The sequence below is a fragment of the Nannobrachium achirus genome (genome assembly GCF_963921795.1).
Source record: "Nannobrachium achirus genome assembly, chromosome: 12".
Taxonomy (NCBI): domain Eukaryota; kingdom Metazoa; phylum Chordata; class Actinopteri; order Myctophiformes; family Myctophidae; genus Nannobrachium; species Nannobrachium achirus.
Window position 1 is genome coordinate 1,695,970 of NC_137832.1, and position 18,560 is coordinate 1,714,529.

Genomic DNA, 18,560 nt, shown 5'->3' on the forward strand with positions numbered 1-18,560 from the left:
TGTTTTGTATTCAGTGCGGGCAGCAACCGGGAGCCAGTGGAGGGAGCGGAGAAGGGGGGAGAGAATTTAGGCTGGTTGAAGACCAGTCGTGCTGCTGTATTTTGGATCAGTTGGAGAGGTTTAAGTGCACATGCTGGAAGGCCAGTGAGGAGAGAGTTACAATAGTAGAGTGTTTGTTGTGCAGTGGATTGTTAATGATAATGAGAGAACTTTACAGAGGAGATGGTCAGGTTTCAGAGAGAGAGATAGAGAGAGAGATAGAGAGAGAGTGTGTGTGTGTGTGTGTGTGTGTGTGTGTGTGTGTGTGTGTGTGTGTGTGTGTGTGTGTGTGTGTGTGTGTGTGTGTGTGTGTTAGGGTGACAGGAAGTGTTGTGTTTACACGTGCGGCCATCTGCTTTCTGATTGGCCGAAGGCTCGGTGGAGGGAGGAAGTGGTCTCTCGCGACAACCGATACCATCTGGCCTACGTGATGACCACACACACACACGCACGCACGCGCGCACACACACACACACACACACACACACACACACACACACACACACACACACACACACACACACACACACACACACACACACACACAGTGACAGTAGTATGGGTCGTACACTGAAAAAGCTCCAGGGTTTTCCTGGAAATAACTGTCTCTTTCTACTCTACTATTAGTGTGTGTGTGTGTGTGTGTGTGTGTGTGTGTGTGTGTGTGTGTGTGTGTGTGTGTGTGTGTGTGTGTGTGTGTGTGTGTGTGTGTGTGTGCGTGGTTCTGACCATGAAGGTTGTCACATGTATTTGAAAATGGCCATATTTTGATACGTTAAAATCATATTAAATTCATATTCGTTTTATTTTTTAAGTAAAATGATACTAATGAAGGCTCTGTTCTATTTCATGTCGCACAGTTACTGTAATTTGAAGGACCTCCGTGACTTACCTGTAAGGGTCCATTTGGTTCATTTATGTTCACTGTAAATGCCTTTTGTCAAACTAAATAACAAAACGACTTGTATTCTATAATGGATATAAGCTTTTTATAGCTTCTGCCTGTTCCTTTTCTAAACATAAAGAACGCCATTTCCGTTTACGAAAATATACTTCGAAGGTATGTTCTGATAGTACTAGTTACTATAGAGTGTTATGTTCTGATAGTACTAGTTACTATAGAGTGTTATGTTCTGATAGTTACTATAGAGTGTTATGTTCTGATAGTACTAGTTACTATAGTGTTATGTTCTGATAGTACTAGTTACTATAGAGTGTTATGTTCTGATAGTACTAGTTACTATAGAGTGTTATGTTCTGATAGTACTAGTTACTATGTGTTGATTGCGATCTGCTGTGTCCTAAGGAGATCGCACCTACAGTATCGTTGATCAATCAGACTTTGATGTAAACTTCTCTTGATCTATTGTTAACTATTCCTGTCTTTTGCTGAGTCTTGTTTCCTGCTGAACAGCTGTCTGTCAGAAGTGTCATATGTAGGTGTTCCACCTCTATTGGACCTGATGTATTTAAACAAACTGTAAAATGAAGAAGGGACTCAGTGGTAGTCGCCTGACACTGCCGTGAGGTGGTTCAGCTCTCTAGGACCCTTTCCTGTATCCTGAATCCTGTATACTTGGGTGTATGCTATCTTGGACTATGCTGTTATTGCCTGAATAAAGCTGGGAACCTCTACATCATCTTCTGAATGGATTCTATATTCTTTTATATTTTAGTTAAGGTTTTAGTATTAAAACCTCCTTATCACCGCATGAAAACTGAAACTGAAATTTACCAACCCTTAATAACCCTTTAAATATATGTTGATGGAACTGTTGATTTGTCTTGTGGTGACGAGCACTTCCTGTTTCCTGTGATGTCAGAGCCAGGGTCCCGGGGTGCCCCCCCTCCCACCAGGAGGTCTGGGTGAGGATGAGGATGATGAGGAGGAGGATGACCGTGATGAAGATACCTACGAGGAAGCAGAACCATTCATACCCGACACACCCATCACTGGTACACACACACACACACACACACACACACACACACACACACACACACACACACACACACACACACACACACACACACAGAGGGTTTCATAGACCTGCAGCAAGCCCTCAAAAAAGGCCTTAGTTTTTGAGATACCCCTACCCGAGGTATAACCAAACACAACCATGTTTTTTCTTATCTTTAGGGTCTCCCATTAATGAAATGGATTGTTGTGAAATGTTACTTTTGGCGGAAATGTGTTTTTTTGGCTATTCTTTAGACCTACCCCAATCTCTGAAAAAGGCAAATCCGCCTAGGTCAAAGGTGACAAAAATGCCTATAACTTGAGAATGCTCACTCTTATCTTCATAAAATCTGCTGAGATATGAACCAGGTGTCTACCCTACATCAACAAAGAGTCAGAATGCAATTTACCTAAAGAAATACTGAAATATTATCCTTTAAACACACCTTTAGTTTAGGCGGAAATTGTACTTTTGTGGTGAGAACTACTTTACTGTCTCTCATTTACAAGGAAAACATACATTTATGTCAAATAAGATGTTCCTGCATTGCCTAAGATGCTACTAAACAATAACCAGTGGTTGTGTGGAGATAGCTTGTACAGTTTTATTGCAAATCAGATTTCTTTAGACACACCCCCTCCACTGAAAAAGACAAATTAGGGAGTTAGGTGACATACTGCAAGTCATTTTTGGGAGGTCCAGTTGGCTGCACTGTACCACAGAACTAAACTATCACAATATGAATAAACCAATAATATATTTTATCTAAAATTACTACATTGATCAAAACACAGCAATGCCCTTTTCCCCCTACTACTCAGAAAAGTAGAAAGTGGTCTTTCTGGAGCGTACCAGGGCAAAATAATGCTATCTGGCTTTTCAAGACACTGTCTGAGTACACAAGTGATAATTTCACCTGTGTATTTTAAGCCTCTCTCTATATATATAGGCGAAGATTTCCATGGATAAATAACACTTGACTTTTGGCTATATACCAAATTATAAGGTTTTCAAGTCAAGTCCTTATCATATGACAAGTGTTTTTGGGAGGTATGGAATCCATATAGAAAGACAATATGGATACATGGCACATGGTGCATTTGTATAGCGCCTTTATCCAAGGTGTTTTACAAAGATTGTGCATTACATTCACCCATTCACACACACATTCATAGACCGATGGCGGAGGAAACCATGCAAGGCACCGGGAGCAACTAGGGATTTTGAGTCTTGCTCAAGGACTCTTCGAAACGAACTCTGGGACAGGGTCTTACTTAATCCCATTCAATAACCTTGCTCTTTGCATGTTCTCTCTTGGTCAAAACTAATGTGGGCATGATTGGATCTGAAACACTCTGTGTGTCAGAGTGAAGCAGAAGTCAGTAATCCCAAAGAACAGAATAGAATCTATGGGGGTCAGACTTGGCTGTGTATACTGATGACTACTGGCACAAAGGACTGACCAAATCATGTAGTGCTGACCCTGGGATGATCAACCTGTGCTCCTCATCCCCACAGGCACATCATAGAACAGATGAGAGGAGTTCATCAGGACAGCTAGCTCCTCCCCTCTGTGACCACCTCCAGACTGTCCTGTTTAACTCAAGCTTTGGAACTTCCTCACCGGCTGATTCATTTTTTTTGCATTGCTTGTGTTAATACGTTTCCTTCCACCACCACCAACTCCTCCCCTTGGATAGGTGTCTGTGTGTGCGTGTGTGCGCCTGCGTGCACACACGCACGCTCGCTCGCTCGCTCGCTCGCTCACTCACTACCCTATGTAGGTCTGTAATCCGCCACATTGTCTTCCATGAAGTTGTGAGGGTGGACAGGAAGGGTGACAATATGGCTCCTTGGGGAGCACCAGTGTTGGTGACATAGTCTGCAACCAAGCCTAGATCCACTTGTACTGACAGCTTCAAGGCCAACTGCTGTGGATGTATGGTATTGAAGATGCTTATGAAGTCAAAGAACAAGTCTCACATTGCTACCAGGAGCAGAATCTCAAAGATCTTCTTGACATGTAATGTCAAAACAATTAACTGGCATGTAGTCACTGAATGCACTGGCCATTTATAGTTACGTATGGTTGATTTTGTGTACGTTTTGGGTGAGATATTACGTACAGTAATTCCGTCGACATGCATAGTTCTTCCTCTACTTTATGTCCGTGCCGACCAGCTCTCCGTTGGGCTGCGCGCCACATAGACAGACCTATTAAGCCTCGCAGCACAGAACAGAATAGCTAACAAAAGCGAAGCAGCCAAAATATGTAGAACCACAGAATGTCTTGACCCGACGACGTGATGTTATAAGTGGTAACAGTCTCGACTGCAGGTTCTGCTGTCTGTCGGCAAAGTTGTTTTGCGGATTCGCGGTAAATGTAAAACTCCGTGAGGGTACCGATTTAATCACATATGGATCAGGACCCGGAGTAAATATAACAAAACACACCCGCTCATATAATTCCCAAGTATTTGATGAGCCGCTGAGCTAATTAATCAGCTCTTCTTGTGTTCCTCGTCTTGTTGGCAGCTGTTGGAGGAGGATAGGCGGTGTGTGTGTGTGACTGCGCGCGTGCGTGTGTGTGTCAAGCCGTCCTGTTGTGACCTTTTTTACCGTTTCTTGATACAATATATTTCTCATTGGGACACATAGTTTGAGAACCGCTGTCATAGAGCAGAGGAAAAGTAATTTTCATCACTACTGCGCCTATGTTTGACAACGGTGGCCGTGGGTACTTCTTGCTACGGATACATCTGCAGTCCGTTCGTTCAGTCCGTCCAGTTGGGTGCTGTCCGTTAGGGTCCGTATACGGAGATAAATCATCCGGAGTGTTACGTACTGGGAGTCAAACCGGACCAAACAGAGTAAAGTTCTCTCACCCGCCATTGCTTGTGTATTCCAGCGGTCCTTATGTACTACTATGCATGGTACTTTACACCAGGATATTTTACTTTAATCAACCTCAGGAAGAAGTTGAATATATGCTGGAATGCAGCTGCCAACTGCCCAGTGCACACCTTGAGCACACAGGGGTTGTTGTTGTCTGGACCCCTGGCCTTGTTAATGCTGATCCTGTTAAGGGGTGGCCATATCTGAATGGGTATAGGAATCTGGGGATCTTAAGGTTGCTGGTTCACCAATCACTAATCTGCATTAAAGTGTAATTGGGAGAACCAGTCTCACAAATCTGTCTGCAGTGATATTAATACAAGTATAGGAGAAATGCTGTGGCTCTACACAAGAGGGAGGGTGGGTTGGAAATTAGGGTGACAAACTGCAGTCTCCTGGGATAGGGTTAGGTGAAGAGAGATGCGCATGGGAGAACTGGTGCTAGAGGGTGGGTCTGGGAAAGTAACATTGTAGAATTCCTTGGCTGCCGCCAGAGCCGTTTTTAAAACTTCAATACGGACAGTATTGAAGTTAGTGTATTATTGTGTATTATTATTATATTGTTGTTGTTGTTATTATTTCATCATATCAAGACAAGCTCAAACTTGGATTTAGGTAGGAGATACTGATTTAAATGATTTTTTAACGTACATGAAAATATAATCCATCTTGTTTTAGTCATTTTAGAATAGATAAGCTACATTATTGGTTTATTCATATTCTGATAGTTTGGTGATGTGGTACAGTACAGCCACATTGACTTTCCCTCCCCAAAATGACACCATCGTTAACTTACCGTATGTCATCTCCCCATTCAGAATTACCTAATTTGTCTTTTTCAGGGGAGGGGGTGTGTCTAAAGAAATCTGATTTGCAATAAAACTGTGCAAGTTGACTCCACACAAACACTGGTTATTGTTTAGTAGCAACTTAGGCAATGCAGGAACATCTTATTTGACATAAATGTGTGTTTCTTGTAAATGAGAGAAAGTAAAGTAGTTCTCACCACAAAAGTACAATTTCCGCCTAAACTAAAGGTGTGTTTAAAGGATAAAAGTTCAGTATTTCTTTAGGTAAATTGCATTCTGACCCTTTGTTGATGTAGGGTAGACACCTGGTTCACATCTCAGCAGATTTTATGAGGATAAGAGTGAGCATTCTCAAGTTATAGGCATTTTTGTCAGCTTTGACCTAGGCAGATTTACCTTTTTCAGAGATTGGGGTAGGTCTAAAGAATAGCCAAAAAAACTAATTTCCCCCAAAAATAAAATGTCACAACAATCCATTTCATTAATGGGAGACCCTAAAGATAAGAAAAAACATGGTTGTGTTTGGTTATACCTCGGGTAGGGGTATCTCAAAATCCGACGGCCTCTGCTGCTAAACTATCAGAGGTTTTGAGGAGGCAGGATAGTTGTAGGCTAATGGAGGCTATCCGAGATAGTTGTACGCTATACGATGTGTGCGTTGCTGCTGTTTGATTTGATCAAGCCTGGTGTCAGCCATTCTTAATAATCTCCTATATCCTACTAATAAGTAAATATTTCTCTATGCTGTCAATGTTTCTGTCATCCAAAAAAACACTCTGAAAGTGATTCAAGCGATTGTGTACGATGTACGCCGTATCCCTTTTCCACAGGCCCAACACCACACCACTCCACACCACACCGCCCACTTGTGCCAGGTTTTCCAAAAAAAGGACCTGGGTAGAGTGGTGTGAAGGTGGTACTAAACGTGGTACTAAAAAGTATCCAATCCAGAGTAGGTCTGAGCTAGGCCAAACAGGGCCAAACACTTCATAATGACTGATCACTCACTGACTTTTTCATTTAGACCACCAGGATATAGTTGTAATACATGATAATAGATTCTATTGTGTCATAACCACTTTTATAATCTATTATAGTGTATTATAATTATCATAGTAATACATTAATACTTTATATAGTATTGTAATCACAGTTATAATCCATTATAGTGTATTATAATTTAGGATAGTTGTAATACAAATGTATATTGTATTATAATCACAGTTAAAAGGGTCAATGTGTTTCTTACCGATGGGGTACTTTTTTGTAATGGAAAATGTAGATAGTTTTATGTGGTGTGGTGTGGTGTGGTGTAGTGTGGTGTAGTGTGGTGCTAAAGCTGCAGTCGAAAAGGGGCTATGATGGCAGAATAATTTGTTTTCCCCCCTGGCGACTAAACCAGATGTGACGATTGTGGGCATTCCTGTCTTTTCTCCGTGTGTATGTTAGAGAGAGGTGACCGTGATGAAGATACCTACGAGGAAGCAGAACCATTCATACCCGACACACCCATCACTGGTACACACACACACACACACACACACACACACACACACACACACACACACACACACACACACACACACACACACACACACACACACACACAGAGGGTTTCAGAGGTTTTGAGGAGGCAGGATAGTTGTAGGCTAATGGAGGCTATCCGAGATAGTTGTACGCTATACAATGTGTGCGTTGTGTGAGAGGTGACTGCAACACTCCAGATTAAATAAAAAATGTACAGTACGCAGCTCGGGCTCAATAATATCATGAAACAATGAAGAAGTAGCCAGCACACAATGGCTTTTCCTTGTTTTCAACGCTGAGGAGGACCAACAGGTTGAAATGTCCGTCCTCTGAAAAGTGTATTCCTTGTGTGCTGGCTACTTCTTCATTGTTCTGTGTGTTACCATGGTTACAGAGAAGACAGGCAGCGACAGCAGTCACTACGAGTCCTACGGTGATGATGACGATGATGAAGATGACAAGGACAAGGTGGAGGAAGGACGGGTGGAAGGGCAGGAGCCAGAGCACCAAGAGGAGGAGCCAGCCGTGACGGACAGCGCCCGCTACGTCCAATGGAGCGGCTCGCAGCCCTGCGTACTGACCAACATATCATATTATATTATCATGATTGATTATGTGTGGCGTCATTAACAGTAGATTATGTGTTCAATCCAATGATATCACCTCTGTGCCGTATGATACATTACAGATTACATGATTGCGACCGTCAGGTCACAGTTACTATCAAAACCTCCACCGGCTGTCAGTCCGTCAGTCTGTGACACGTCACACTTTTGCCCTACCAAATTTTGCACACTCACTCCTTGGCTGCCAAACCACAACCTCCACCCACTCACATGCCCCTGTTCTAGCGCCACCATGAGGCCGATTCTTGCAAAACACATTTTTGGACACTGCTCCTACAAATGTTGCCCTAAAATCACGCAAATCGCTACACAGTATGTCTACACTCATGTCATCAACATGGATCTCTCCCATATAGCGCCACCATCAGGCAGATTTTTTCAAACACATTTTTGGACACTGCTCCTACGCATTTTGCTCTAAAATCACGCTAAGTTATCTATGGTCTGATTCCCTGTGCTGGGGGCAGAATCACTGTTCCACAGGCCTGTGGTACTCCTATGTCTCACCTGTTCACTGAAGCAATATTTACACCATGGGGATGTGCTTTATCATCAATATCATCGCGCCTGTGCAGAAGTGATAACCCATTGACATAAAGCACACCCTCGAGTATAATATTGCGATTATACAACCGTTGACCTTCGAAAAAACACGTCAACTTAATTTAACACATCGGACGCCCACGTGGTGCCCACGCGCCAATCTCTTTGATGTTTACGTGTGCCCACGACGCGTTCGACGCGTTGTACAGTAAACTATACTGTACTGTAGCTACTGCACTTGGCTACCACGGTGATGAAACAAACTCCATTTCCCAACATGCAGCGCAAAATTACGTCCTCCGGACGTGCTGTCTGCCTCGTTGACTTCCTGTTTAGCGGCTGCACAAAAATGCTGTTTTCTCCGGATTCTCTTCCTTTTTTCTTTTTTTTCTCAAAACGGCAGCCTCTTCTACCGGCCGTAACACAAACACTGTGGCTTAGAATTGATAAAAAACGGTCCTGACTGAAAGAAAAGATTTTCGCGAAATAAACAGGACATACTTGGATTACATTTACTCGGATTACTTTTCTCGCCAGTACTTCGAAGGTAGGTAAAATGGCAGGTTGCCATGGGCACCAGCAAATTAAACGTTGAATAATTCTGGGCACCCGATGTGTTAATTGTAAATAAGATATTCAATAGAAATGTGTACATTTTGAATGCCACATTTAGCTACTATGTCCCTGAAGTCCACATGAAAACTAGCACAGCTTATTTCTTTGATTGATGAGACCTGTTCCATAATGCTGAATATATTATAATCACAGGTATATAGCTATTTCAACCAATCAGATTTCTTCATCGGAACTACCTGTTGTAAAATCATGTATTAAAGCACAACCACTCTTTATTTCCATGTTGTTGACAGATCTTGAATTCCACCACACTACGTCCCGCCCCCAGCGGGGACATGGTCCAATGGAGCGGCTCGCAGCCCTGCATACGCCCCTCCCACAGTGGGGAGTCCCGCCTCTGTGGCTACCTGTGGAGGAAGAGGAAGCTGTGGCTGAACTGGACCAAACAGCTGTGCATCATCAGGAAACACACTCTGCTGGTGAGAAACATAAACACACTATACACACACTCTGCTGTAAACACACTATATACACACTCTGCTGGTGAGTGTGTTTATATAGCTATACACACTCTGCTGGTCCATCACACTTTCAGATGATGTTTTTCTCCCAGTGTGGAGGAAGAATGCTTAGGATATTTATTGTGATCTCTCACTCTTGAAATACGTAATCCTTGGTTTCTCTTGATTGTAAACAATACTAGCGATTCAAAACAGTTGTCCTTCAAATCCTTGGGCATACTGTATGTCTGTAGGGCACGGCATGGGGACCTTTATCTCCCTCTCTCAATTACAAAAAAACGAACACAATAATAATAATAATAATAATAATTAGGCTCAGAAAAGTTAGTTCATTGGCCTCTGGTGGAACGCATCATCGTCCAGGGGAGGGTGCAGTGTTTTATCACCTTTGCTGTTACTTTCCACGGTGTTTGTATCGTTCCAATTCACACGTTTAATTCATACATGTAACCCTTTCCTGTCCACAGTGCTATAAGTGTGTTAAATACATTTAACCCTTTCTTCTCCACAGTGCTATAAGTGTGTTAAATACCTTTAACCCTTTCTTCTCCACAGTGCTATAAGTGTGTTAAATACCTTTAACCCTTTCTTCTCCACAGTGCTATAAGTGTGTTAAACACATTTAACCCTTTCCTGTCCACAGTGCTATAAGTGTGTTAAATACATTTAACCCTTTCTTCTCCACAGTGCTATAAGTGTGTTAAACACATTTAACCCTTTCTTCTCCACAGTGCTATAAGTGTGCCAAGGACCTCCACCCTCAGTTGGAGCTGGACCTGCGGGGGGGTCGGGTGGCGGTCCGCTCGGGGGGGAGGGGGCGGGGCAAAGGCCGGGAGGTGGAGGTGGAGCTGAAGGTGGTGGTGGGCTCTGATTCGCTGACGCTGGGTTTCAGCGACCAATCACACGCTCTGGAGTGGAGACAGGTGAGCTAACGGCTAAACAAGGCTAACATGATCAAGGAATCTCACACAGTCACACACACACACACACACACACACACACACACACACACACACACACACACACACACACGGGGGCCGGGGTTTGCCTCCCGGTTGGAGGTGAACTTCCCCACTCAGTCTGCTAAACAACATGGTTCTGTTTACGTTTGAGTTCCTTTCTCCATGCTCTCCAACTTTTTCTTTTTTCTCTTCCTGAATAAACTAAATGTATTTCACCCACTGTGATGTGACAGTAAAGATGATTCTGACATAGGATTTAAGTGGTTTAAGTCAATGCAATTACTGAAAGTGTGAGTGTGTGTGTGTGTGTGTGTGTGTGTGTGTGTGTGTGTGTGTGTGTGTGTGTGTGTGTGTGTGTGTGTGTGTGTGCGTGCGTGCGTTTGTGCGTGCGTGCGTGCGTGCGTGCGTGCGTGCGTGCGTGCGTGCGTGCGTGCGTGCGTGCGTATGTGTGTGTTTGTGTGTGTGTGTGTGTGTGTGTGTGTGTGTCCGTCCAGGCGATAGAGGAAGTGAGTGGTTCAACTTCCTATGATGTCACTGACAGAACGTCTTCCATGTTCATCTCTGACCTTCCACTGTCCTGCAGGGTAATGCACGCACGCGCACGCACACACACACACACACACACACACACACACACACACACACACACACACACACACACACACACACAAGCGTGCGCACGCATGCACGCACACACACACACACACACACACACACACACACACACACACACACACACACACACACACAAGCGTGCACGCACACACACATGCACACACACACACACACACACACACACACACACACACACACACACACACACACACACACACACACACACACACACACGCATGCACACACAAACAAACAAACAAACACATTAATAACAATAACAATAATTCTTGTCCAGTCCAGTGCAGTGCTACTGTGTGAAGAGTCTTCAGCTTCCATCTGTCAGAACAACAAGGACAAAGGTAATTTATCATATCGTTTTATTACTGTAAAGATTAAATATGACCTAGTAGACTACATGAGTATGGATGTACAGTATTTATAGGTGTAAGTATTATTATTAGTGTGGTAGCCATAGGCGACACACTATATTGCTCTAGGACAGAGAACTGTTATGCTAGCTAAAGCCCATTTTCCACTGGCCCAACTCCACACCACTCCACACCACACCGCCCACTTGTGCCAGGTTTTCCACTACAAGGACCTGGGTAGAGTGGTGTGAAAGTGGTACTAAACAAGGTACTAAAAAGTATCCACTCTAGAGTAGGTCTGAGCTAGGCCAAACAGGGCCAAACACTTCATAATGACTGATCACTCACTGACTTTTCATTTAGACCACCAGGATATAGTTGTAATACATGATAATAGATTCTATTGTGTTATAACCACTATTATAATCTATTATAGTGTATTTTAATTATCATAGTAATACATTAATACTGTATAATGTATTATAATCACAGTTATAATCCATTACAGTGCATTATAATTAGGATAGTTGTAATACAAATTTATATTGTATTATAATCACAGTTAAAAGGGTCAATTTGTTTCTTACCGATAAGGGTACTTTTTTGTAATGGAAAATGTAGATATTTTTATGTGGTGCGGTGTGGTGTGGTGTAGTGTGGTGTGGTGTGGTGCTAAAACTGCAGTAGAAAAGGGGCTTAAGATAAACCTGTTTAGTTTGAGTTCAATGGACCTTCTTTGGGGGGGGGGGGGGGGGGGGGGCGTGTCGATATTGCGACATAGCATTTGTTCAACGCAGGTGAATGTTAACCACTATGCCTAAACCTAACCCTAGACAGAATTCATTTCCCAGTGGATTCTTCCCGCCTTGCTTCAGTGCAACCACACTTGCAATTTCCCAGAATTTCACCGTTTTAGTTAGTGTGGTTGCTGTATTGTATTCGGCCCCAGAATATTTTGCCATCAAAGTGAAGCTGCTTTTTGTCAACTTTTGCACAAATGAAAAAGTGAAGCTTTTAGTCATGCTTCACACACTGTTAATAATATTATTTGTACAGCACCTTTCATGACATGACATGCAGCTCAAGTTCTTTACAGAGCAGAAAAGAAAAGTAAAAACATAAAACAACATTTAAAACATCAATAAGGACAATAAAAACAAAACATTTTCAGAACAGTGCGGACATGAATAGCAGCACAGGGATTTAAAAATCAGTTAAAAGCAAGAGTGAAGAAATAGGTTTTGAGCTGTGCTTTAAAGCTCTCCACAGAGGCTGCCTGTCTAAGGTGTAGTGGGAGTTTATTCCAAGCTGTCGGCCTGTAGAAGCAGAATGCTTCACATGACATCACAGTATATAATACCAGTAAGACTCCCTAATCGGGAGATAGGCGACCGTTGGTCGCTTATCTCCACAAATAGGCCAAAAGTTTGTTTTACCAATTATCAAGACATACGGGCAGTTGACAGTTTGCCATGGTTACTCATTGAAGTTGAATCTCCATATATGGAGATAACCTACGCATCACACTAAGTCTGACCTCACCAGCCCATATTTGGGCATGAGCAACTTATGTCTCCATATGGAGATATGATGACATCACACAGTCCTCAGCCGATGATGTGGCGTGATGTCATACAATACACAAACGAGCCCTACAGTATAAAGGGGCAATTCTTGCCAGGAAAGAAGCATTTCTTCGACTCAGACCTTATCGCCAGGGTTGGCTTATAGCAGCTGTCGGTAGGACCATATATGGATTCTGTTAGTGTGGATCTCCTAACAGGGCATCATCTGGGATACAATCCCTTTTATGCCCATATATGGAGATCCCTAACAGAATCCCTTTCATGCCCATATATGGAGATCCCTAACAGAATCCCTTTTATGCGCATATATGGAGATCCCTAACAGCATCCCTTTTATGCCCATATATGGAGATCACTAACAGCTAACAGAATCCCTTTTATGCCCATATATGGAGATCCCTAACAGAATCCCTTTTATGCCCATATATGGAGATCCCTAACAGAATCCCTTTTATGCCCATATATGGAGATCCCTAACAGAATCCCTTTTATGCCCATATATGGAGATCCCTAACAGAATCCCTTTTATGCTCATATATGGAGATCCCTAACAGAATCCCTTGTATGCCCATATATGGAGATCCCTAACAGAATCCCTTTTATGCCCATATATGGAGATCCCTAACAGAATCCCTTTTATGCCCATATATTATGGAGAAATCCCTGCTCTGAGTATCTGACATCAGTGTGATGTCACCTGTTTATGCCCATATATGGAGATCCCTGCTCTGCGTATCTGGTTGCTATGGTAAACAGTTGGTTGCTAGGGTAAAAAAACATGGTTGCTATGGTAAACAGTTGGTTGCTAGGGTAAACAGTTGGTTGCTAGGGTAAAACCATGGTTGCTAAGGTGGTTGCTAACGTACACTAACAGACCAGCAACAACAGACTGTTGCCACAGCAACGTACACAAAGGTTTGTGTACACATGTGGTGTGATGTCATACTGGGCAAAGGTGTGACGTGTGACGTGTGACGGACGGACGGCCGGTGGAGGTTTTCATAGTAAACTGCTCCCTGACGGTCGCAATAAATAGTATTGTCATTTCCATTGAAATATATGGAAGTCATTTCCCAGTGGATTCCTTGAGACTCACGCCGCGTCAGTGCAACCACACTTGAAATCATAATAATTATTATAGAGTCATCTCGCCTAATGACCTCTGCCCTCTAACCTGATTGGCTGACAGGCCTCCTGAACGTGCTGATGAACTGCCAATGGCAGAGCCTCCTGTGTCAGGTGGAGGCGGGGCTTCTGAAGATGTTCGGGGAGGGGGAGGAGCCTGAGGAAGACGCGGAGCGGAGCGAGGAGCGGACTCCCCAGTACACGCTCCATCTGAGAGGGTGTGAAGTAAGACCAGGGGCGGACACCCAGACGTCCTACCGGATCACACTGCTCCAGCATGGAGACACCGTGGCCGTTCTGGAGGTACGGAGCCGGGTTTTACAGACACTGCAACTATAGTCGCCACTTTCTGACTTTTTTCACTATTGGCTAAAGGACAGCCAATGAGGGGTCAGATAGATAGAATTGTTGGATTGATGTCTTGTTAGAATCTTAAATCCTTCCTTCCTTCCCTCCTTCCTTCCTTCCTTTCTTGCTTCCTTCCTTGCTTCCTTCAGGCTGGTTGCCAGGACGACAAGGATCGATGGCTTCAGCTGCTGCAGGACGGAGCTGTCAATCATCATCACCATGACGACGACAACGACAACACACTGGAGACCTCAGGAGAGCTCAGGTTGTCACACACACACACACACACACACACACACACACACACACACACACACACACACACACACACACACACACACACACACACACAGCGCGCGCACGCACACACACACACACACACACACACACACACACAGGAGAGCTCAGGTTGGTTCTGGAACCCGTTCCAGCTGGTTCCTCCATGTTGGATCTGGTTTCCCTGGTTTTCCTAACCTGACTTTCGCCAGATTGTTGCAGCAGTGCGTAACGCTCTGCCTTACATCTGGGCTCTCTCGGGCAGACTCGATGTAAGGGGCGGGCCATTTTTTGAATTTCTGTAGCAGGTGATTGGATATGGCCGTTTCTATCACAGTCTGGGAGTGCCAACTCCAACCACTCATATTGGCCTCATGCATGACGTTGCACCCAGAATCCGCCTCCTGGGTTTCCACGTGGTCTGCAATCAGACTCTATTGGCTCAGAGCCGCTCAGAGCCCGCCCATAGCTGCCGCTGATTGGTCTGGCCCGGGACTTTACGAGTGTTATCAACTCTGGCCGAGCAAGCCCAGATGGTAAAAGCAGAGCGTTATATACGCAATGCTGCCACCATCTGGTGAAAGTCAGGTTATGGTTTTCCGGATCCCAGCCCTAGAATGAATGACATGAAGATAAAAATAATACATAATAATTCAAACTAATAAAACTCTGGTCCTCAGTGGGCTGAAGACCCGGCGCTTCCCCACCAACAACAACTACATGGACGACCCCTTCCAGCTGAGTGGTACGGTCCAGCCTCAACCCATCTACTCCAACTCCTCCATTCTGGAGCACATGGTACGTTCCGCTCAAGGGGTGAACACATGGTACGTTCCGTTGACCTGACCTGAGCCAACAGGGCGTTTGATACAATGATCCAAGCTTTCCTATCCTATATTAATAACTTGCCAGAAGCCAAAATGGCTCCAACTTAGATGTGCCCAGATTTTGTATGTTTTTCTTTACTGTGAAATGAAAAATATATATATATATATATATATATATTTTATGTATTTTTTTCCCACAGAAACAGACACAGTCGTTGTGATTCAGTGGCAAAAATAATTTTGTCAATCGGACAAATGGTTCCAGATCTAGAGATAGAGCTGAATGATTAAAAAAGTGTCCATCCACTAGAATGAACACACATTTTCTCAATCAGCCAAACGAGGGAGCCAACACACACAAACAGAGAAAAGCATCTCTCTGATCTCAGGTCATTTTGACATCTTTTCAAAAAGAAGAAAAGGTTATTCCCAGTTTTACTGCCATATTTATTATTTATTTATTTGTGCTGGTGCCAACAAAAAGTAGCCTACCTTTGCGATGTTATAGAAAATTATCTATAGATGATTTCCAGACATAATCGTTCAGTGGACACATATATCTGTACTGTAGCCAAACTGAAGGCAGGGGGCTGCCTTATGCAATGAATGGATGGCCCTCCCAACTTTCCATTTTTCAGAGCATAGAAATACATAATCTAGATCAGGTCCACAGAGAACAGCCAGGAAGTGAATTGGACATCATTGATGTTTACGTGTGGTGGAGATTTGAAAGCAGCATTACGGGAGATGTTTTTTTTACTGTACACACCCGCGCGACCTCTCATGAGCTTACAGTGATCAAACAAGGTAAAAGAACGGCAGTTCGTATTGGCAACGCGCCGCCGTCAGAATTGGGACGAGCGTTAACGTTCAAAGCGGTAAAAGAGTTAATATTGGTTATAGGCAGGCAGGCAGGCGGGTAATCTAATGGTTCTGCCCTTTGGATTGTCCCATCATTTATAACTAGAGATACTGTTCCTATGAAACAGTGTGGGGTCACTAGTCCCTCATTGGCTAAAGGCCCTGCCTTTGTACTGTCAGTCATTTTTTTAGGATAATGAACTTGGTCTATAAAGTTTTGGTATAACATACTGATCTCGTCTTTCAGACAAGCCCACAATAATATTCTATATTTATAGGCCTGTTTTAAGTTCTCTCCCCCTCCTCTTTCCCTTTTACATTTATCTTCCCTACATGTCCTCTTCCTCTTCCTGTCATCAGTTCCAGACCAATCAAGATGGAGTTCAAGCAGACTCCGTCACCTATAGCAACACAGTGTTCTCCACTCACAGTGAGTCACATCCCATAATGATGTTACCATAGCAACACTGTCAGTCATCACAAAAAGGATCGCACCTACACAGTCCTTGTGATCTTGTTTCCTTTGGGGTCCTTGGTATTCAATTCATCAGCATATAAAATGTCATCAAAAACATTCAATATCATGAAAGTATACAGTATAACACAATGTGTGTGTGTGTGTGTGTGTGTGTGTGTGTGTGTGTGTGTGTGTGTGTGTGTGTGTGTGTGTGTGTGTACAGGAGTGGTCCAGAAGTTGGAGCTGGCCGGCGGCACCAGGGGGGCGGGGCAGCTCAGAGCGGGGTCAGAGGTCAACCTGGCGTCTGTCGGGAAGCAAAACAAACGCACCTCCTTCAGACAGAGCATGGCCTTCTGCAGCGAGAGAGCACAGGTTAGCTATGTCTCTCTATCATTAGAGAGAGCACAGGTTAGCTATGTCTCTCTATCTTTAGAGAGAGCACAGGTTACTGTTCTAACTCTATGTCTCTTTATCATTAGAGAAAGCACAGGTACAAGGACAGAATTAAGTTGCAAGTGTGGTTGCCGTGATGCGAGTCACACCATATATGGAGCGTGACATGAGGCGTGACTGACTGACTGACGCACATGAGCTGCAGGTTTTTCATAGTAATGTGTGCGTGCGTGCGTGCGTGCGTGCGTGCATGTGTGTGTGTGTGTGTGTGGTGTGTGTGTGTGTGTGTGTGTGTGTGTGTGTGTGTGTGTGTGTGTGTGCGTGTGTGTTTCAGGCTGGTTTCCTGAACCCTCTTCTTCGTAGAACAGCTTCAGCTAAAACCTCTCTGAGGAGAGTTCCATCCTCTCTGCTTATCGACCATGGAAAGGTCCTGACTAGGAAGAAGGTAGGAACATGCCTATACAGTACCTTAAACTAAATAATGTTAGGAAATGTATATTGTAGGCTCCTCATGACACTGTTGCCTCCTCTGGTAAAATCTCCTAATTGAAAAGGATCATGCTGGTATGATCCAGATGGCAGATGGATCTGCCATTGTACTGCCATTGTATGATCCAGATGGCAGATGGATCTGCCATTGTAAAGCAAAATGGCTCCGTTTAGTTATTCAAATGTTTGGCTCACAAGTCATGAGTTACCAACCAGGGGCCAGTATGGCCCAACATATTATCCTCTAGACCAGTGATACTCAAACTCCGGCCCGCGGGCCACCTCCGGCCCGCGGCACCATTTTTTAATGTCCTCAAAGTTGCGCATCCAACAAGCTTTAAACTGAGCAGATTGGACCTTGCGTTCCAGAGATAATGGCCAAAACATCTTGAAAACGGCCATAGAAATCGCCGATTTTCGCCGTTTTTTTTCGCTCTCTTTTTTTTTTAACAGTGGCTCTGCCTCTGCCCAACTTATTAGCATACCAAAAATGTTATAGTAGGCCTAATGCAAATGAAGAGACGTACTGTAGCTCTACTTAACAACTGCATCATTAGCCATTTGGTAGCTAAACAGTCTGGGTAATCTATTTTAAGTAGATTGTTTGATTTTATTTTGTTTTCCTTAACTATCAATTTCAACTATCAAAATCAAGTTTATTTTCTGTAAAAAGCCATTTGTGTTGAATGTGGCAAAGTCATAAATAGCACTGTGAAGCAATTGAAAGAGAGATGTGCTCAGCTATCTTTAATGTTA

General features: G+C 43.7%; 1 protein-coding gene across 1 annotated transcript in view; it reads left to right on the plus strand.

The window, feature by feature from the left end:
- The window catches only part of LOC308294966 (actin filament-associated protein 1-like 2), a 35,283-nt gene that overhangs the window by 14,222 nt on the left and 2,501 nt on the right, over positions 1–18,560 (plus strand). The window contains exons 5-17 of the mRNA XM_080737902.1: positions 1,863–1,995; positions 7,154–7,222; positions 7,626–7,804; positions 9,270–9,455; positions 10,229–10,420; positions 10,954–11,043; positions 11,370–11,433; positions 14,218–14,456; positions 14,651–14,766; positions 15,458–15,575; positions 16,826–16,895; positions 17,146–17,294; positions 17,650–17,760. Coding sequence (XP_080594028.1) covers positions 1,863–1,995; positions 7,154–7,222; positions 7,626–7,804; positions 9,270–9,455; positions 10,229–10,420; positions 10,954–11,043; positions 11,370–11,433; positions 14,218–14,456; positions 14,651–14,766; positions 15,458–15,575; positions 16,826–16,895; positions 17,146–17,294; positions 17,650–17,760 — 1,716 coding nt within the window. The remainder of the gene's footprint in view (positions 1–1,862; positions 1,996–7,153; positions 7,223–7,625; positions 7,805–9,269; positions 9,456–10,228; positions 10,421–10,953; positions 11,044–11,369; positions 11,434–14,217; positions 14,457–14,650; positions 14,767–15,457; positions 15,576–16,825; positions 16,896–17,145; positions 17,295–17,649; positions 17,761–18,560) is intronic.